General features: G+C 33.8%; 1 protein-coding gene and 1 long non-coding RNA gene across 3 annotated transcripts; one reads left to right on the plus strand and one right to left on the minus strand.

Moving 5' to 3' along the window:
• Positions 1–395: 395 nt before the first annotated feature.
• LOC127839967 (uncharacterized) lies at positions 396–10,913 on the plus strand. The gene is made up of 8 exons (XM_052368359.1): positions 396–474; positions 3,624–3,787; positions 4,851–4,972; positions 5,124–5,278; positions 6,789–6,849; positions 8,986–9,145; positions 10,097–10,367; positions 10,690–10,913. The coding sequence occupies exons 1-8, from the start codon at positions 396–398 to the stop codon at positions 10,911–10,913; spliced, it is 1,236 nt and encodes a 411-aa protein (XP_052224319.1).
• A 7,906-nt stretch (positions 10,914–18,819) lies between these two features.
• Positions 18,820–20,711, minus strand: LOC127837981 (uncharacterized). 2 transcript variants are annotated; one of them, XR_008029576.1, is made up of 4 exons: positions 20,646–20,711; positions 20,339–20,559; positions 19,111–19,766; positions 18,820–18,948 (listed from the first exon to the last, which is right to left on the minus strand). It is a non-coding gene; the product is annotated as an uncharacterized LOC127837981 (long non-coding RNA). The 2 variants fall into 2 exon arrangements; XR_008029575.1 differs by having other exon boundaries at positions 20,339–20,704.
• Between the last annotated feature and the right edge of the window lie 1,904 nt (positions 20,712–22,615).

Raw genomic sequence — 22,615 nt, forward strand, 5'->3', positions numbered from 1 at the left:
TTTTAACGGCAATAATTCCCTGAATAAAATCAGTCGAGCAAAACGACCTCAAATTATGCATATATATACTAAAATGAAAGCGAATATTAACGTTCAACTAATTAGGATCAATAGTTCCTGAGACATCGCACAGACACGAACAATTATTTAGAAAATGTCATACATTTATTTATAATCTAAAGGCAATAAGGCACTAAACAATTATTGGTCAATAACATTCTGACAACGATGCCTATGCCAACCCTATAGTGATAGTTCATTTCACATTTCATCAAATTTGGAGCATTAGCATCTGATATCTCGCGCGCGGAAACGAGCAGTTACAAGTTATAATAACAGGTTATTTGGCAATAATATTTAATATAGAAAGGCAGACGGATGGACGAGCGGACGAAATGACCGTTGGACGGTTTGGCGGGCTTGAGGGAGGGCAGAAGGATGGAGGGACATACCGACAGACAGACATACAGAAAGGCAAACAAATAGGCGATTAAACGGTAGGGTCTCAGGTCCGATCCTCCGGTCAGCCCTAACCAACTATATCTTTTATAGCAACACGTGTTTTGCTAGAATAAATAATTCAATTGAATATATTGTTGTTCACATCTATGTAAAACAAAGAGATTATATATTATATATGAGACTCTCTCTGTGTAAATGGGGTTTAGTGCATGTGCGTAAAGGTTTCACCACTAATGGACTGCACAGGCTAATCTGGGACGACACTATCCGCATAAACTAGATTTTCCATAAGAAGAAACTTTCTTTAAACGAAATATTTCTTAAAGCGGGTATATACGATTTTTATATGTGCTGAATTGTAAAATATTGATACAAATATGTTATAATAACACACAATATGCAAGAAAAATGATACATTTAAGACGAATTTCATAAAATACAGCAAATACAAATTAGCGCCCCGAGCCGATTGTGACGAAGATAATTCGTAATTATTTTCCTACAATAACCGATGCATTCGTCTTTTTAGTAAGTGTTCGTGTGTCGTATGAATCGATATCGCTGCAGGAATTTCAAATGAACCGTTAAACTAAATTTAGATTCACATCGTACATGCATGATATACATGCTGGCGAATTCGGCTGTACAGCCTTTTTCGATTTCAGAATTAAATATCTGGCTTATTCAGCATTTTTCGACACATGTTCTTCTTAACTTTTATTTTAGTTTATATTGAAATATATGTATAATAAGTTTTTTACACATTTTATATTAATTAATAAATATTTGACAAGATCGTATATACCCGCTTTAAAAGCGGAAAGTGTCGTCCCTGATTAGCCTGCACATATAACATTTCCCGTTTCTAACATGCATACTTGTATATTCATAGTATGAACATACATACTCATATAACCGACTTAGCTAATTAAATGTCATAACAGCCGTTTTGGTAGTTTAACAATTGTACTTAAATATTTATTGCAGTCAACACCTGCGTGGTTAGTAAGTGATATCAATTGTTCAACTCCGTAGACATGGCGGCCGATTTTAAATATTCACGATTGTTACTGTGGTGCTAATACAATTATGTCAATATCACACGTCTGTAATATTTGGCTGCGCATGCGTAAGCTTAATATTTGAAATGTGACTGCATAACTGTTTTATATTATTATTTCGTTGTTGTTTATGCCTAGTATGGTCGCCTCATTTTAATTGTTGTCTTAAAATTATTTTAGTTGTGCAATAATGATGTATTCGTACTAAGTTAGCTTCAGGTGTTTTGGATTTCCGAATCTTTCCACGATCATGGTAAGCTATTATTTTTTTTATACATCATCCTTTAATAACTTCATTAAGCTTGTAATAAATAACACCTTACAAACCTGTAGCCAAAAAGAGAATAAAAACTATATACCCTTCGTAAGTCAATATAGAGAATAATAGGTTAGTGTTGATTATAGATCAGGTTTATCATGCGAGGCTTAGAAAACAAAAAGCACGAGCCTTGTCGAGTGCTTTATCGTTTCGTGCCGAGCATGATAAACCTGATCAATAATCAACACTTACCTATTATTCTATTTATCCCACTTTTTATTCAGTAAACCTGTATATTTAAACAAAATTAGTTTAACTGGATAATTTCGCGTTTTCAAGAGCGTTTGTCGTACTTTGATAATGACTGTAGTGTAACCAAGGTCGGTGTATTACTCCGCGTTCCAAAAATAACCGCTGATCAAATAATCAGTTTTTAAAATCAGAATATCGTTCTGTGACAAAGAGTCGTGCGTTATTATTAACAATTTTATTCATATTGAATTGCGAATCTACAAGTTTTATAACATCAATATAACATTTAGTTGTTATACACAAGGAACTACATTTGTTTACAATTTAGCCTAACAACGTTGCACGTGCCGTTGAGTATACCAGAAATTTAATCAAAACGGCTTTATTCAACCGATTTCGCTGTGAAAGTGGGATGAATATACATAATGCATTTATCGTCATGAAATTACGTATTTGAAGATATGCGTATTTTTTTTATAGAATATTGTCTTTGTTTAATTCTTTGTTTGCACACGATTTGTTTTACCATTGTTCTTATCATTCAATACATATGTAAATGCAGCATTGATGTACAGAAGAAAAAGTTTGTAACAATTTAAGTTGTGAAAAACAAAAAATATTATGCTCAGTGAAATTATCCAAAATGGATATTAAACATATGAGCCGTGTTCTGGTAAAAGGGGGTTTAATGCAATTACGTAAAGTGTCGTCCCAGATTAGCCTGTGCAGTCCGCACATGCTAATCAGGGACGAAACTTTCCGCCGAAAGTTGATTTTCTCTAGATGAGACTTTCTTTAAACGAAATCATAAACTCGCAATGCATAAAATGCATTTAACTCCCTTTTCACAGAACGCGGCCCACATTTAATCATCCGATCACAAGTGTATGCTTCTCATATATTCATTTTATTAACATGGTTTAATGATAGAATCTCTATAAAAGGCCTATAAATAATAATCCAACTTTAACGCTATTATTGTGTTAAATGGGACTATTCGATGTTCTAGAAATGTAGTAATAGTGATTGTATAAATGTTTAAACAGAATCTAAACGGCGTTTTAAACTTCATTTCTCAATCGCTTAAGACAATACAACAGTTATGGTCCGCATACAATTGCAAATAGACTTAAACTGCTGCACATGTCTTGTTATCAATAACATAAGTTTTTAAATCTAAAATGTTAGGAAGAACAAGATGCTTCGTTTATTGGAACTTATTTATTTGGACTGGAATTGAGTAATCGTTTGAATATCTTAATGTTAAGCATATATTCATGAATATAGCTACTTTTTTTCAGAAATACGCATTATGGATTTGTGTGATAACGTCATTATTCACGAGAACGGAGGCAGTGTTCGAGCCACTATGTAAGATACATATGCCCCTAGTTATATAAATATAAGTTTTATTTTTAACATTTCTATCAATGCATCGATACAATTTACAAAGGCATGATAACAAATAAGCTTATATTGCATGTCCTTTATGATCTGTTTCATGATAGTTGGATTAGTTTTGGAAAAAAAAAACAATATTTAAAATTGAAACATACTTGTTTGACATTTCCACTGTTCTCACTTTTTAGTGAACGTGGAAAGCTGTACACAGACCAAGCTTGTCATTTCGACCTATGACGCAGCCGACAACGGGCTTGTGTACATCCAGGGCCAGGGAGACGCCTGCAAGCGTGTGACGTCATCAGGAATTGCGTTTTACGAATTCGATTTTGAGGAGTGTGGAATAAAATGGGTATGCCTTTAGTGTATAGTTCTAAGTTACTATATGATCGAAGTTACTGGGGATACGTGCGAAAACCGCGTATGTGTTCAAAAACAGTAATTGAAATGATTATTTGTAAGCAACATACCTTCATTATATGCACACATTTGGGTAATACCTGACCAATTTTTGTGGTAGTTTCGTTGTGGTTTTGTGTTTATCAATTAAAATTTTCTAGTAAATTTAGTAATATAGTGATATATAGTAATATATTGTACATAGAGTAAAATTAGATTTGTGATCCACTCACATCACGTCCTGTTATGAGCAGTGTTCTTTGATGCGAGTTCTTAGATATTGATTATGCCAAAAGTTAAAGAACTAATAAACGATATCCATTCCCTACAATGGAATGAAATACATTGCTTTATTAAAAGTTGTCTATGAGTTTAGTGTGTGATTTCTTTGGTGTCTGTTGCAATGCCTAATTGAGTTACCGGCGTTGATTTAGGACACGCGTATCGTTAATATGGACTTTCATCACAACGCAACACAAAAACTTAATAGCGACAAATGTACTTAGTATACACGTTATTGCATTAATCAATTTCGCTTATGGCGGTATTATCAAAGCAGTCCAATCATGTTTTGCACTGTAAACTATTATATCATGGTATAACCAATTAAATGCATCAGCTTTTGCAGTAATTGAATTAAATAAATTGAATGCGGCTGCCAGTCAAGCGCATGTCTAGAATAATTAAAGTGGCTTTAACTATAACCTGTATTGTAATTGTTTATTTGCATATCAAAGCCCGAGGCATATAATATATATATATATATATATATATATATATATATATATATATATATATATATATATATATATATATATATATATATATATATATATATATATATATATATATATATATATATATATCAAATTAACACGATTTATGCAATGTTTTCATTAAGTAAAGCTTTAACTGTGAGCATTGACAATAAATACTATTCTGTTTACAATCAAATCTTAATCATTAATTCAGAACGTATATTTATAACATCGATACTTATTACTATTTTCTTTAAGGAAATGTTGTTCCGAATCGTGGTTCAGAAAAGCAGAGGATACCAGACCGGAGCCGATAAAGTTATCCCCATTTTCTGCGTCGCCGATACAAGTGACCTTCTGGTTTCCAATAGCAACAAAGCGTGCGTCTTTGGTTACAAAAAACTTACAATACGAGATACATTACCGTACAACGAGCAACTATAATTATCTGTTCAAAAGTACTATTGGTGCATTGCAATGCTTTAAGATACTTCTGGCTTTTTGAGTGTACCTTTATTATTTCCATAACAGAGACAAGCAGGATGATAGCAGCGTCAATATGACCGTTAAACCTTCGGCAGCCATGAAGTTCTACAAGGTTGTATCCGACGAAGAAGTCAGTGGGACGGAGGTTAAACTTTCGGATGTCCTTATCATGACGTTGCAGCTTGGCGACGAGTGGACAGGTGCGTGTTGAATAATCGTATCCCATCAACGTACGAAATATCTTAAGTAAAGTTGAGCGTTCAAAAATGTAATCATGTATGTTCGTAGTTGGTGCACAGTTATACAAATATTGTGTAAGAACAAGATCCACTCTCCTAATAGAGTTTACGGAGTTTCATCGTGTGCTATATAAAATACTACAGCACTTACATTTGACTGTGCTGCGTGGATTCAGCATCCCCAAGCATATCGCAATGTTTTATAGTTCAGTCGTTATAGGTTGCAAGTAATGGAGCTAAATTTTGTTATGGAGATGCAATAACTTTACTGTAAATACATCTTACATCGTGTTTGACAATTTTATGTAGATTCTTCCTTAATTTGATGGTTTAATAATTTACTATATGTTAAAGTACACCGTATTTCTATTGGTACAAATAACTTGATCCTCTAATCCGAAATAGATGTCAGATACTGTCCACACTTATACATTAATGAATAGATGTAGTATTCAATGGACGCGTCACGTTTAAATATTAATGTTGTTTTTTTGTGTGATTGAGATCGTTTTATACGCGCGTCCGGTTTGTAAATAATTCTGGGGAACGTGTAAGGTTCTGCTAGCCCTCAAACTGGTTTAAAACCCAATGTTTTGCATTGACCGTACAACGGCGGTTATACCTGTGTTTTGATAATTTATATTGAGTATTGGTTTTCAGTTTTAAAATTTAGTGAAATTCAGAATTCGAACAAGAAATTCTGTCGCCGCAGCGTTTCTTAAGCTTAATCGTTTGCCATTTTAAGTCAGAAACTGTGTATGTGTATTTAAAAAGGCATTCAGGCAATTATCGCTTAGAACTAGATCATTTTGTTGTTCAGTATGTGATTTAAAAGGAAGTCAGTTGATTCTAGCTGCATTTCTTCAATTTAAACGTGTTTTATGCTTGTTAGAAATTACAACGCATAAGGGCTTTTAAAAATACATGCAACACATATCAGCTGGGAATGATAATATTTTAGAGGATATAGTGTACATTGCTTTTATACACTGTCAGTAGCAAACAAATGACAATGCTATTGAAAAACACATTTTTTTATATACTGCCCAAACAAGTCATGACCTATCTGCATCCACATACAATTCTTCATGGTAAATAGCTTGTTGCCCAAATTCACCCATTTAGTTCTGTTTACAAACTTACTACATTTATTTGATTATAAATTATATTCAATGATGCAGTTACATATTGTTATTGCCTGAAGAATTGCTTATATAAGGAGGAATAATGTGAATTTGATTGCAGTTGAAATCTTTAAATGTCATTTCTGAAATGAATCTTACATCGTTATTTATTAAGTAGCTTACTTAATACGAATACTTCGTTCGTTGCTCACATCGATAGGCGAATTCACTGAGAAGTCTAATAAATCCCTGCATATAAGTATTAACACTTATATAGTGTTGTATGTTAAATTTTACCGAAGATGTAGTGTTAATGGTGATATCTTGTCCTAAAATGATTCTTTTAGGAGACTTCGATATCAAGGCAAGATATTGCATTGCTTCTCAGATTGTCCTCATCGACGATTTGTAAGTATATTATAATATTTTAATTGTGTAAAGATAACTTGCTACACACTGTTTTATCATGATGTTGATTGTTTTTATGCAAATTAAAGGTTGTTATATTAACATGCGGCGCGAAAGTAGGATATAAATAACCTACTTGTTAACTCCAACATAAATAACAAAGTGAAAAAAGTGAAAATATCCATATGCTGTTCAATAAAAATAAAGTCGCATCGATCTGACAGTTAAACTGTTTTGTATTTCGCTCGACATAAAAACGACAAACTGAGAGGGTTTGTTTTATAGATCGGCCTGATTGTGGGTATAACGTAGGCTCGAGTCCGGATGTACATTATTGCTTGGCGTTGGCCCAAGATTGGAATAATGACGTCACAAATTTCCAGATCTAAATCTGCTTCTACGTTTCCAATAAAAATTGTTTTCAATGATAATCAGCTAAGATTGTCAAAACTGATGACAATGTTACCAATACTATGTTTCATAGAAACATGTGATTATACCATTTATTATCATACTTTTTCATTTGTTTTATTTTTTTACTAATATTAGAAAAAGCAAATGCGTACATTTACTTTAATTACATACATAGTAACCTTTTACCAGGTTACAGCAAACCTTAAGAAGACAGACGCAAATTATGACCAATCTTTTGTTTAAATAGACGATCAGTCTTGGCGCCTGACGTACCACATCGTGCGTATAAGCCAGTACAGTGCCCGACAGTTTATCTATATTTCTCTAAAATATCATGTGAAAGGTATATTTAACAATTATTAACAGATGTGATGTCGAACATATGTCAGGCTGAGAGATACATTTTATATATCTCCACAGAGAGCGGACCAATACCGAATCAATATTCGAACGCATTTTAACAATTTGTATCTTTAAAAAAAACTTCTTATATGCGAAACCACATGATGTAATTGCAATAGAATGCCCCCCAACCCCCCCCCCCCAAAAAAAAAATATATTTTTTTTTAACCCATATTAAAAACTAGTAAATAACTTCAAAGTCGGGACAATGTATGCTCTTTATCAGCAAAGAGCTCAGGTAATGTCATCATCTCAGCCGATATGGGCATGTTTACTGGAGATGGGCGGACTGGCAAGCCTTAAACAACCCATGTAAGTGGAAACATAAAACAAACGCCCTTCTTAATTCAAAGTCATATTGACACAATCTAAAAATACGTATTTTCAATAGATTTCTAAAGCAAAACACTAATGACTCAAACAGCAATAACACTACAGAACAAATGCAATTGAATTTAGCAAAAGATTAGGGCTAGAGTGTTTTTTATATTGATGGAAATTCACAATAAATGACGGATTAAATTAAGATCTTGCTAAACGTGCATTAATCCTTTATTTCAATTGAGTTTTAGCAGAGACCGGTACCTTTACTGTTAAAATGATTTATACAGTTGCCATTTAATCACTGAATTATATTCAATAGGACATTTGAAAATAGTCACTTTTCTCACTGTGTTTGATAAACATTGTACATTTATGTGTGTAAGTCACAGAAAACATCTGATATTTGCTTTTTATTTCGGAAGAATGTTATGTTCGCTATGGTGGGGATATAATTTCCTCTTCATTTGTTTTTGTAAAACTACAATATATTTGTCATCTCACAAGAAAAATAGCAATTTAACGAAAATGATAAACTACATAACATAATAATGCTAACTGAAAAATAAGTTGAAGAGAATTGGAAAGAGAGTGGCCGTTTTGTCTCCCCTCGCGAGAAGCCAATTAACATATTGAATACAGATACAGTCTGGGTTTTTATTGTAAAATGTCTATATAATGGCACTAGATAAAAATGACGATACATACTGCATTAACTCTCACAACTTTTACGTATTAATTGATAATAACGAAGAATCATGAATATAAAAAATGGCCTTACACGCACTTTTTTGTTTACTGAAATAGCTTTTACATTCAGTTTTAATGTGGTCTTTTGCGGTGGGTATAAAGTGGAGTACCCCACCTGTCCGTTGTGATGAAATACAACCAAAATCACGCCGGATGTGTGAATTGAGTTCTTACTGTAAGGTTAGCACGGCAATATTAGCACATGCTTTTCGCCAATGGTGTTGTTACCCAAATATGCATCACTCTCAGTTGCGCCACTGACACGGACCTGTTCCCGAACTTCTCGCGTTTCAAGCGCGGTTACCTCATGAGCGAGTTCGGGGCCTTCCGGTCAACCAACTTAGAGGGAGGAGCGATTGAGATGAACTTTACATGTGTGCTGCAAGTCTGTAAAGGCGACTGTGAAGAGGTAATCCACTCACGAACATTTAAGCGTGGCTTTGGCTGCGACCAATCGGAAAGATAGGTATTAAACTGACGAACATTTAAAGGGGCCTTTTCACGTTTTGTTAAATTGACAAATTAACAAAAAAGTTGTTTTTGATTCGCAAATTTTCATTTTAGTTATGATATTTGTTACAAATCAATAATACTGAACATTAATCATGTTCTAGAATAGCCACTATATGCATCTTCTGACGATTTAAAAACCTGAAAATTATAAATCGTTGAAACGCAAAACGATTGAATAATTTGAGAGTTCTGTTGTTTTATTTTTGTGAAGCTACGAGGGTTCCGTATATAAAGTATAAAATACTTACTTGATTGAATGAGGACGGGTGGCCGAGTGGTCTAAATCGTAGACTTTTACTCCAGGACTCCAGGGGTCAGTGGTTTGAGCCCTGTTGAGGTTTACTTTTGTTTTCTTTATTTAATTTTAGAATTAATATTTTACTGGAGCTTTTTAGATCCAATTTTAACATTTATCAATATAAAGCATTTAACGACAGACTTCAATACATGCCAAAATCTGTGAAAAGGCCCCTTTAAGCGTGGATTCGGCTGCGGCCAATCGGAAAGATATGTTCGTAACTGATGATGTTCGTACACTATCGACCCGGATAAGCCTGTGCACTCAGCTTAGATTAAATTTGGGCGATATTTCTGTTTATATGGATTTTTGGTTAAATTGACGTCTGATCTAAACCAAAAACCAGTCCAGTCTGCGGCGGCACAGGCTTATTTGGGATGATACATTACGCACATGCATTAAGCCCGGTTTTCCCAGAGCGCTGCTCTTATATAATGAGTTAATTTAATAAAATAACGGATTTATTGGTTTCAGTAACATTAAATACGGGAAGTTTTTCATTGGATGACGGGATTTACCTCTTTTGCCAGATAAAATTTTGTATTTAAGATAAAAAAGCATTTAAACTTGTATAATATAGATGAACGTTTATTACCGTTTCTATCAAAGTCCAACTGCATGGGCTATGCCGGTTGGGGACGCAAGAAGCGAGATGTTACGCCTGCCAACGTGATAGGAGAAATCAATGCATCGAACAAAGTCCCGAGCAAGCAAGAAAGCGTGGGGTCCATTGGACATGACATTGCCAAAAGACAGACGGAGGATTTCGATATCGACGTCGGGGCTCGAGTGAAAATTGTGGAGAAATATTCCGAAATCCGTGAGTGATTTTCACTAAAACAAATACTTAATACCGTGTTAATGTACACTGGACTGTTTGATTATCAGTAGAATTGTTTCACCATTTTCAAAACTGCAAGTTATCTTTAAAATATTAAACGACACTTTGATAAAGGCGCTTGAGAAGTATTAAAATGAGATAAAGGCATATTATTTTTTTTACTGACATGTGATGTGTATAATGTTTAATTCGACTTACAATAAACAAATGTAACTTACACGTTTTTAATATAGCATGTCTTACTTTACATTATTGATTTTATCTATATTTCTTTATTACAAATTACAATCACTATATTCAGAAATCATCACAGAAGAAACGATGTGCATGAATGGAGCAGTACTCATCACCACTATCGTGTTTCTCAGCACGGGGGTAATTTGCTTAGCAGGGTCCACTTTCGTTTTCTACCGGAAATTCGCCAGTGCGCATGCTCAGGCGTTGTTAGGACAGCGACAAAGTGATCATCCCGTTCGGAACGACTCGGCTCCTTCCTATAGCGTTCCATTCGGCAAGAACATTTAAAGCTTTGTTTATAGACGTTGTATTTTTCGCTTGTTCACGTCGGTATATTAATGGAGAACAAGAAAGCATGTAAACAAAAAAAAATATTTATATTTTTAACATTATAATGATAAATAAAAATGTTCATTTATTTGAGAATGTATAGTTAAATTTATGACAATTTTAAATAGTGAATCATACAAAAATAAAATGATTTCTTTTTGATGTGCATGATACGTTTTTCATTTTTTAGCGGTCAACTTGCAATATGTTTCCCACTTCGACCACACTAGCTTTATTACGATATAAAATATTACAAGGATAGTTTTTTACACGTGTGAAAAAAACTTTACATTCATATCAACCTAATCTATAAGTTGGTTTGATAACGGGATTGCGAAGATTATAACTGACATCGTGTAATAATTCGAAATATTATTGAAAAGTCGTGTACGATTAAAATCGCTGACGCACATGACATCTAGGGCGACAAAAGCTTTAGTGACCGATTGCACGCGACAGTTTATCGGAATGGTTGGATGAAAATCGTCCAATGTTCAAATGTCATGTGTCGGAGAGCATTGCCTTTAATGTCGTTGCGTTTATGCATGTTGATTATCTTTTGTCTGCCTCAACGGTCGACTGTTAAAGTGGAAGTAAGGCTGAAACAGTTTCTATATCAATCTTATCAACACGAGTATCTGACGCGACCAAAAAACCTCGTTATCAAGGTTTCGATTAAGCCATATAAGACAAGTATCAACGGCCCTGGCGGCAATTATTTTCAACATACCGGAACTCTTTTTGAACTCCTCCTTGATATCATTAGACCAATTGACCTGATAAAATTCTCATGATTATTAAAACCAAACATATGACTTACAGAGTGTTTACAAATTTTCTCTATAGCCATGTACGAAAAACACTCCGCCTATTTGAGGCAATGATTTTAAACCAACCGCAACCATTTTCAATATCAACCGCGATACCACTCCTGCAAATATTCAGACAAAGTTTCATAGAACTTGGACAAAAGTTGTTACTTGAAGAGTGTTGAGAAGGTTTCACTACAGTCATATAAGGAATACTTCTCTTACATTTGCGGTCATCAATTTAATCAGATACAACAATTTTAAAGTCAGCGAAAATGCCATAAAAATATGTTGAGCAAGTTTAATTATGATTAGACCTAAAATATTACTCTTTTAGTTTAAACATCGTTGAGTTAGAGCCTTACAATGAAACAGCCCCGCCTAACAGGCGTCCACGCTTTCAAATGAACATTACACTTTGATGGTTAGACCGGATTTATATCCCGTTATGACAAACTGCAGGTTATTGGAGGGTGGTGCAATAAAGAAGTTCCGTTTGCGATAAGCTTGTTGATTTTTATTCAATTTGAAATAATTATGTTCTTCGTTTGTATTAAAAAAATCCATGATACCTAGTAAACTGCTATCAACGTAAATGTTGTAACGATTTGAAATAATAGGAAAATAATAACTACGTATTTGGTGCAGTTTTATTTAACTTCATAGGATTATTTGAATAAATAGCAAACGGCACCTGTTTTCGAAGATGTGGGACTTAAATCAGATACAAGCAAAATAAGCAAATTTTAAGTGGATGCATTCGTCTTACTTGTTAAATTATGCACACAATTGTATTAACACTTCATAGTATAGGTCGATGGATGTATCCACATAAAATACAGCATTTACGCACAGCAGATCGCTTCTTCTTGTTAATACATATTCACATTCTAGATGTAGAGACAGTGCAATTAGATATTCATTATTTACTTCTTGACATCGAAATTCCCATGTAACTTTCGATAATTTCCAGATAAGCATACTTTATGGCATGCTGTAAAATCATGTAGAACATGACACCATGTTAGGATTCAATTGCCTCCAATTAACAATAAATAGCTTTACAATAAATGACACAAACTGATAAAACAATGATCTCAAATGGAAAAGAAAAACAGCAAAATAAATTGTAATTCAAAACAAAGTAGACACATTTACATAACTTAGCACAAGATTAGTCTGTAACGAATCGGAATCCGTATAATCCGAATAGTTTAATCCATAAAACATATAAAACATATAACACAGGGATCATCGTTGGACCATTTTGATTACAGTATAGAAAGCAATACGGAAAACTTACAAACGTGCATAACAACTACAAAGCTATTTTAAATACAGTTTGTCATACGATTTATTTGTGATTAAATGATCGATATAATCAAACGCACCATCTAAACGACGGTACATATACTCCGTCACGAAATGAATTGTATTTGTTATCAATTGATGACATTGAGGTAACAATTGTGACATGTAAGCAATTTTGCATTTCCTGGCGATCCATGCATCTCTTACAAGATATACAGCATGCATGTGTATCTTAAAATAATGTGATTATTTATTCCAGACAACTCATTTTATATTTACTTTTACATTTGCTTTTACAAGTTTGTTGGTTCTAAGTGCCGATAATTTAAAAGGTGGACATCACAGTCACTACATTTGCTTGAAAATGAATGAAAATAGAGCCAAATCATATAAATGTATATTCGAGGAAAATAGACAACATTATATATTAAATAAAAAAAACGGGATTGCAACCATTATTCAGAAAAAGAGTGAAGCGCATGTGTAAAAATGAAATCGACGTCGAAAATTTGGCAAAAGAAATATCGTAGATGGATGCAACTTTACGGGAATAAGTGAAGCATAATAATACAATGCATTGATTGGCCTGAGATTGTTTAAAGTAAGTGTTTGTTTGTGTGTTTTGTTTTGTTTTTCTTAAAAAATTTAAGTTATTTTTTTTACAATTTGTGATAAGGATTTATTTTTAATTTGCAGTTCCTTTTTTTATTAATTATGGACAAATACCAATAAACATTCAGTAACCAACGTTCGATTCCATGTAAGAAATGCCATGGGTAATGTTTAATAAATGCGCCGAAAATTGATGTATTTATAAAAAACAAAAGTATACAAAAATGTTCAAATATAGCGATATGATGCATTATCTGTACATCTACAATATAGATAAGTTTAACATGCAAAACCTAAGACGACTGCAATGATACACGCACACCTTTCAAGTGACGCCAACTGTTACATCAGTGTTATAATTTCCTTCAGAACCTTGCTTGCGTTCGGTCTCTTATCTGGACTGGAATCCAAGCATTTCTCTACACAATGTGCCAACCCCTCTGGCATCGGTTGTTTGGCGGCACAGCTTCGACGAGGCAGTGGATTCAAGGATATCTTAACCACTTGGCTGTCGGTATCGGCTAGTCTAAATAATTGATAACAACAGTTGCATATTTACATCGTACTTTTTACCTCACTGGTCATGTGTTGTTAAAATAAATACCATCTAAACAAACTTTGCTTTATTTGAGTATCAATATGATAACGCTGTCCCGCACGGTTTTATGACGTCATTATGTATATTTTCATACAAGTATTTGATGTTAATCATTTTGTTCTACCACGAATGCAATAAATTGGCGAATACAGACTGATGCGACTATTAGCTTGTGGTTCATGTTTTCTTAAACTCGCTCGAAAAGACAAAGCTATCTGTATTAAACACAACTAGAACTATCTGTATGAAATGTAAGCTGCGTCAGATCAGATGTGAGGAAACAACAAATATAATGGCATTGCTTTAACGATTATATTGATTGGCATGCATTCTTACCGTCCATACCAAAGCTCCCGTAATAAAGTCCCTAAATAGAACATGTCCGTTTCCTTGCCAACCGTCCCAACCAACACAATTTCTGGAGCCAATAACCTGGTGCAATCTATTCTGATTGCATGATTAGGAACTGAAGGCTCTAGGATTTTCACCTTCCCGTTTGTCCACTACAAAATACCGTTATCGTTTTGAAATAAAAAAAATCGTATTTATTATTGTTATTTTTTTAAATTTAATTGCTATTTTGTACACAAAATATTCAGTATTCAAACATTGTTTTCGAAAAAAATCATTGTCCGATAATCAGGTTTATTTTGATTATGAGTGCAAACGTTATTCAACAGTTGTAGTAAAGTTTCAATTAAACCAACAGACCCATGTACATGTACAAAAAAATAAAACAACAGTTTGTACGCATATTTAAAAAAAATGCTGCACAGTGATTTACCAAAGTGCTTCCAAGATTCAGTTGCCCGTGATGATTTCCTTTTCCGTGTAGATAGAGCAATGCCGTGCATATGACTTGAGATGTTCGGTTGTAAAATTGCAGCGCCTCTTTCCGCAAGCCCGGTTCAATGTTTCTATATAAAGGTGTGTTTAGTAGTCTGTGCTCAATATGTATATGTTTTACTTCTAAATTAATTGCATGTTGATTTCAAATACTATCAATATAAACAATATTTTTTACATTAAATACAAAAATATAAACATACGACTTATTTAAAACACAATTATTATAATTTTGGTACCCGCGCTGAAGTTTCTGGGTGCTAAATACGTAATCTTGAAGAGTCTTATCGCATCTTTCAAACATAAACATTAGCCGGGAGCTGCTCGTTTCCGGTACTTTTGTTTCGACAAGTGCTGGTAACCTGTCTGTGTAGCATACTCCTATGACAATATGCTAATGTTGTAATCTCCTGCAACAACGAAGTGTTTCTGTTCATCAATTTTGTCTTTAAAAGTTTAATATTTCCGTAAATTGTATTGTCGTATTGTTCTATTTTCTCGTATTGCAATGTTCATTTGCCTTAAAAAAGACAAACGGTAAATCATCCCTCTCGTGATAGTGCAGTTTAGTTCAATATTTCCTATATAATGCTTCACGCGTTTCCATAGCTTACTGTTACTTACCTTAACATTTCCAAGTGGCCCAAGTGAGAAAACAGATCGCAGGAGCGAGCATTCACAATCCTGATAGTAACATCTGCTTTCATATATTCAGCTGAATAAACATCCGAACAATGACCGCTAGTAATCTTGACTAACGTTTTAATTTTCGTTGGGTAAAATGTATCATGTGCTAAGAACTTTAAATGATAAAGTCGTAAACTTGTAATATGTTGTTGCACGCTGGTTCGCACAGGAGAAAATTCTGCAACAATTGTTTTAGAACTGCGGGTATTTTTCAGCAGATCATCGAGCAAAACCTTGTTTGCTTTCATTGACAATGGTACGATGTGTTCGCACATCATATCGATGGTACCTTCTAAACGTGAGAGATAATTCTTACGCACCAGGTTATTGATATAATCTCTTTTCAGGAAATCTTTCAAAGCCCCTTTAAACCATTTGTCTAGAAACTGAGAGCTGTCTTCGTGGAACTTTTCAAGATCTTTCTGTAGTTTAGTTACTATTCCAATACCGACTGGAAGCGCCAACAAACCTAACACGCCAATTGTAATGTATGTTGAAATATTTAATATGGGAGTTTCTGTAAGGAAATCTTTCACAAATCCTCCAATATCTCACAGCGCGTCAAGAACAATATTTCCCTTTTCAACTAGAAAGAGACAAGAACAATGGGAAAACGTAATACCAAACTACTATATCCAGACGTAGGTTGCAATTTTAAAATATGAATATGCATTTAAGTGAATCTAGAACTCTTTATTTTTGTTTAAGATGAGTCTATTCCCGCTAAATATCTCGTAGTTTTCTCTATTCTTCTGACGTCCTCTAAAATAACTGAAATGTTTTTACGTATAAAACGCAGCTGACGTTACTTGTATATGTGCTTATGTCAGAATGTCATCTACACAGACTTTAAAATAAATGCGTCGTACATAGCAGCTCAAACATGCTTCGCAAAATATTTTTTACAAGACTGATGTCACATTAAGCAAACTGGAATAAATATTCATATCAATAACGACACATGTGCCTTTGTTCGAATAGTATAACGGAGGAGAGATTTCGAAAATATCGGTAATTGCCAAGACTTACGTAAACGGAATTCGAAGGTGTCGCGCATGTCATTTTTTATCTTGATATCACAGAAACGCAAGAGTAAGTCAACGACCCGGGTTTAATGTATTAAGTTATCTTTTATAACTATAATATGCATAAGTATTTTTATAAATGTTTGTGTTATAATAGACACAATTGACAGTTTGGTGTAGAATACTGTGGTAATTAGCGTAACTGGTGTTTGTATTTCCGATATGTGTTATCAAATAACTCAAACTATCGCCGTCTCAGTTTATATTCTATGCATCTCATTCCAAATCCGTTGGTCGACGACCAAAAAAAAACCAAACATTTACACTTCAATAGTATACGTTTACCCATCATATATCTCAAAAGCATGTTCATAGTGCATTTAGGATTCTAACGGTTCGACACTCTTTAAAATGTATTACACGTACTTACAGTATAATCGGGATTATGGTTCAGAGACACCCTCGATAAAGTGTTCAACCTCTTAGTAAGCCTCTTGAAGAACTTGGCATTTATTTTCAAAAGCTCCTTTTACCATTTCTACGGTGCTTTGGTAGTGCTTGGAGCTCTATTCCCATGCATCTATTTCCGCCAAAATCATCTTCAGGATGTATGACCGTACAATATTTTGTACCCCTAAGATGTCTTCATCACTTGGCATATCCAGGTCTTTATTTGCATAAAATCTACGTTTTATATCGCTTTTAACGCTACTCTGCTTTTAGTGCTTTTTCAACAGATCCGTCATCTGCATACATTGAGAACGTGCAAGTTGTTCTAGTTCCGTGTTCATCTGCAAAATAAAAAATGCTATGTTAAAACTGTATGAACGTGTGCTTTGATTCATACTTGCGTTGTTGTTGTGTGTTTGCGTCTGCATGTGAGCGGATATGTATGTGAGTGTAAAACATGCTGATGCAGGTTGGTATTATTGAAATCCATGAAAGAGAGATAGTTTTTTAGATTTACCTTCTCTGTTTCTTTGTAAAACCGGTTTACGCATTCGAACTTTTCACGTATGGAACTCTTTGTTACTTTTGCATTTCGTGCAAAGTTGATTCTATCAGATGCGTATTTGAGAACGTGCTGCGAAAATGAATCAAGTCAACTGAAAAAAAGGTTTTGATAAGCATTATTATATAAATTATAGAAAAAACTTCAATGATACATATTTGTTATTTAAAATATTGACTCTAGCATTACTTGTAGTGTTTTTGAATTGTTCTCATCTGCTGAGCGTCAACCATACTCTTTAGTCCATATAGAAATCTTTCTAATTCGCCCTTTTGGCAATCGGACGACAAAAGGAATCCTCCCATCTGCGGATATAGAAACATTTGATCTCAAAAGTAATATTACAATTTCCGTATGTTATTTATACAAATATATTTATTATAATATCTCAGAATCACACATTTAATGAATTTGTTATTTTAATTTTCTTCACTATTGACATGTATCATTTATAATATAACATTGTAAAAAGGTGTAAGATTAAACATCCGATTTATCAAATCAACGAACCTTTAACCATGCGCATCCTTTAAGCTTAAATATGTTTCCGTCTTCTGTTAGTCTTGGAAATAATTTCTGAATGTTCGCAACAAGTTCGTTCCATGGTAATGTTTCGATTTGCTCCTGTTCTGCATCATTGATCCCGTTTGTGCATGCAAACAGCATGTGGCTTTGATCGAAAGAATTTCAGCTGAATTGTTTTTGGTGTCCGTGTATATGCTAACAAATCTGCACTAACTGAATAAAAAATAATTGCATGTGATGTATGTTATAATGATGTAATGATATTCCAAAACATGATAAATTGCAAGTCTAGAACGACTAATGTTTGAAAAACTCGTTTAAAAGGATAACCAATGTCTTAATATTGCGACGACTGTATTATAATTTTCAACGAGTCTTAACTTAAACAAAGAAGCGTATGCAAATGGGCTAATTTCAAAATTGATCAAAATAATTTCACCTTGTCTTCGTTTTCAAAAGTCGTTTTAGTCCTGCGCCAAACATATATCAGGATTGATGCATAGGATACAAAGCTAGCCATTTTTTCAGAGTCCTCGTTGAATGGGTTGCTGGTTATTTTTACGTTTTTCTAAAAAAGGTTTAAACATTATAGCATAGTATTATATGCAAATAACTTTTCCAACAACGCATTTATTCGTACCTTTCCTCAACTAGATAATGGAAGTATTGTCGTTCATTGTATACAACTAAATGATAATCAAATGATTATAACCAATGTTTCTTTATTTACCGTATTTCTAAAATATGGAAGATGCCAGCAAATTTCTACACGATGACAGGTTTTCCCTTTTAATGTTGCCTGAAGCGTTTTCCACGTCTTTTTTAACGAACTAATATTGCCGCAAAGTATTATATCCTCTTCGTTGTTCGCCATCTGAATGTGGATGAATTGTTCGTCTTCATATGGTATGGCGTGAATGGAACAGACGATTGAGGGTTCAGTGACGAGAAAGTACGGGATAACTTCCGAGCCAACTAATACGTTCATAAAACTTCGCACAAGGGATTCTGTTTCACCTGTTGATTATAAGCATGTCTTAACAATTTGGTCTGTAGCTAAGGTAAAAAATATTTGCAGAAAAAATATTCAAACCACTTAACCTGAAAAAGGTGACTGAATCCTTCACACATATGAGATCTAAATACAAAATAGAAGTTTTAAAAATATAATTTTATATACCTGCTACAGCAATGGTGAAATCCTTATCTAGAGCCTCCTTGTTTTCTGTCATTTTGTTTTGCAATGTAACATCGTACAGTTTAGATAATAAATTAGAATATTCACTAGGTAGCTGTGTTTAATGCGATTGTTTGGTCGTAAAAGTCTGCTAAATATTTCTTCATTTGTATGCCTTTAGTGCAGACATCCGACATGTCGCAGACAATCTGAAAACAATATGAAGTACGATCAATGGTGATGAAAGTTGTGAGGAAATAACATTATGTGTCATTTTGTTGGTCAAGACCCGATCGCGGCGCCATTGATGGTCACCTCAACGGATCGGAGTTTTTGTAATTTAATTCGGCCATCCCCCACAGCGCAAGACCCAACACAATTGAATGCCTTTAAAAAAAACAACGCTTGAAATCCAACAATTGTTCAATTTCGCTTATTTAGAAAATTAATTGAGTTTGAGCGCTGGTCTTCACAAATAGTGCCATCTCAGACAAAGAAGGACTTTATGGCTTTAATAACACACATGCAACATTCACGAAGCAAGAGCTTGCCATTATAAAATTTTAATGTACAGTAGCTTTTGTACTAGATTTAAATCAGGCATATATGTACGTTATAGTATTATAATTATTATCATCAATTTTTATTATGAATAGAATCGGACTGTCGCATTCACCATTTTCATGAAACATATGGATTGGTGAAAGTCCAGTGTGTACTTTGACGAATCGAGTGAACATTATTTCATCACAGACTCCACGCTTGTTTTTAATAATAAAACCTTATTCCATAGTGCGTTCCACGTGCTAGCGTTTTGAAGAAGTCCATGTTACCATTCGATTCTGCTACATGCTCACTTCTGTTATCCTCTGCAGTTGTACTTCCACTCTCTAAATCATCTTCTTGATTTTTAACTTTAGTAGCCATTTTACGGCCACTCACTTCATCAGATTGTGTACATGCGTAGGCAATTTTTTAATTAAAACGAATCATCTGTAATATCTAAATATAATAAAAAAGATAAATACTCAGAGAATCATTATTTACAGTAAATGTATCAATATTTAATTTAAGATAAAAGTAAATACCCTTTTTCACGACTAAGTGAATTTCCTAACCTCACTAAACAAATTAACGTTATTCTCATGCTTGCTATCACTTTTTAAAACTAGAACATGCGATACTAGATAGCTTTCTTGTTAATCAGAACTAAAAGATTAAAGCTCTTTATCATTTAACTTGCATTAAGGCTAAATGAAAGGTGTACGGTGTCGTAAGTGCCTATGTGTTTTGAAAATATTTATAGAAATCACGACGGAACGATGACGCGTGAACACGATTGTTAGATGGCACTATGGTACGATTACGCTGTGCTTTAAGGACACCACGATGTTTGACATTTAAAACATGACATCGTACATGAATTTTCTGGACAGGTTTCGTTTCAAACCGACAGACCGGACGATAAATCATGTTATCTAGCAATTTCAAAGATGAACAAATGCAGTAAACACGATTCGAAAACTCGTGAGAGATTTAATTAAATTGACGATTTCATCCCTATGTTGCAAACTGGTCAATGGAAACAAACAACTTTTTACACTTTATACTTTGTTGCTTAATAGAGAATAACAGGTTACTGTCCCATCGTTTTGTAATACATCAGGCGAGGCTTAGAATAATATAACGACGAGCCGTTCTTTTATTCGTGCCGAGCCTGATATATTACAAATCGATGGGACATTAACCTGTTTGTCTGTTTATCATACCACATTTTCCAAAACATTATGCAAAACAATCAAATGTTTATATTTAAAATGTACGGATCCCGGCTGATTATGCTTATCCGGATTTTACACGTTGAAATACATGTAGCAACGGCGTTCGAAAAGATGTCACGAATAATCGCTTATTTTAAACGGCGTATAGAGAAATAAAGTTGTTTGCACTACGAATGGGAAGAGTACACCCGCTTTAATTATAAACGTCTTGAATTGGAAATCAGGAATGGACTTAAGCGACAAATTTAATCGAAGAACACACTTCACCGAATAGTTTGGAAACGCCATTTTGGAGATGTGTATTACAATTGACATTTTGATGATGGTGTCAATACTAACATAAGCGTGTTAAATCGTTTGTTTAAATAGTTGAGGATTGGCATACAGTTATCATTTGTCTCGACGTTCTCTGCAACACTTGCGAGTGCAATGACTTTATCGATATTTAAGATGTATAGTCCCATCAAAATAAACGTTTGTGTTATATTTGACATTAAACTAGAATAAAATATGTACGTTCTTGGTATCAAATTGTTTGTTTGTTGAAACTGATTCATGTTGATAGAAACTGTTGACTCTATCGCAAATCCCACGTAACTCCACACATTGACTGATATAAGAACTTCCTGTTGACCATGATATAATAAAAATATATCAAGCAACGATATATAACGCAGATATCAATTCGGTGGTATGATAACTGCTCATTTGCCCAATTGAAACACTGGTTTTGAATGAATAGATAAAAGTGCGCCAATTAAACAATGAGTATATGTATATGTATATTTTAGAACTGCCAACAATTTAATCTGTAAGAAATGCTTGTTTTTATCTACTAATGTCAGAATACCAAATATAAATATGAAATGCAGAAAATCGATTTTGAATGTACTAGTTGTAAACAAATGTTTACTATCAGTATTTCATGCTATCCGGGAAAATTATGTTTTATGGTGTGTCGCAAACTTACAGTTTTCACACGTAACCTTCAGAATACAATTCATGTTTCAATATGTCTTTGTCCAAACTATAATTGTCTTGACATGTATCGCAGTTCATATTAAGATGACAGACCCATGCAAAGCAGTATTTTTATTATTTATATTTAAAAAATGGAATAACATCGAACATCAATACAAGCTAATTTCATAACAAAGTATTAAAGGCTTCACAGCAGTGAAACAATATTCCATTAAGGTATTTTCACCATTTGTATTTAATGAAATTTAAATGACTGTTTCAGACTTTCATACATAACACTAGATGCGATACAGCTA

Source organism: Dreissena polymorpha, chromosome 7 (genome assembly GCF_020536995.1).
Source record: "Dreissena polymorpha isolate Duluth1 chromosome 7, UMN_Dpol_1.0, whole genome shotgun sequence".
Classification (NCBI taxonomy): domain Eukaryota; kingdom Metazoa; phylum Mollusca; class Bivalvia; order Myida; family Dreissenidae; genus Dreissena; species Dreissena polymorpha.

Bases quoted from the DNA above. Each gene is read 5' to 3' on its own strand.
- LOC127839967 (XM_052368359.1), top strand. From the start codon at position 396: ATGACCGTTGGACGGTTTGGCGGGCTTGAGGGAGGGCAGAAGGATGGA. The intron at 3,788-4,850 runs GTATGCCTTTAG...ATTTTCTTTAAG, and splicing joins AGGAGTGTGGAATAAAATGG to GAAATGTTGTTCCGAATCGT. The intron at 6,850-8,985 runs GTAAGTATATTA...CATCACTCTCAG, and splicing joins ATTGTCCTCATCGACGATTT to TTGCGCCACTGACACGGACC.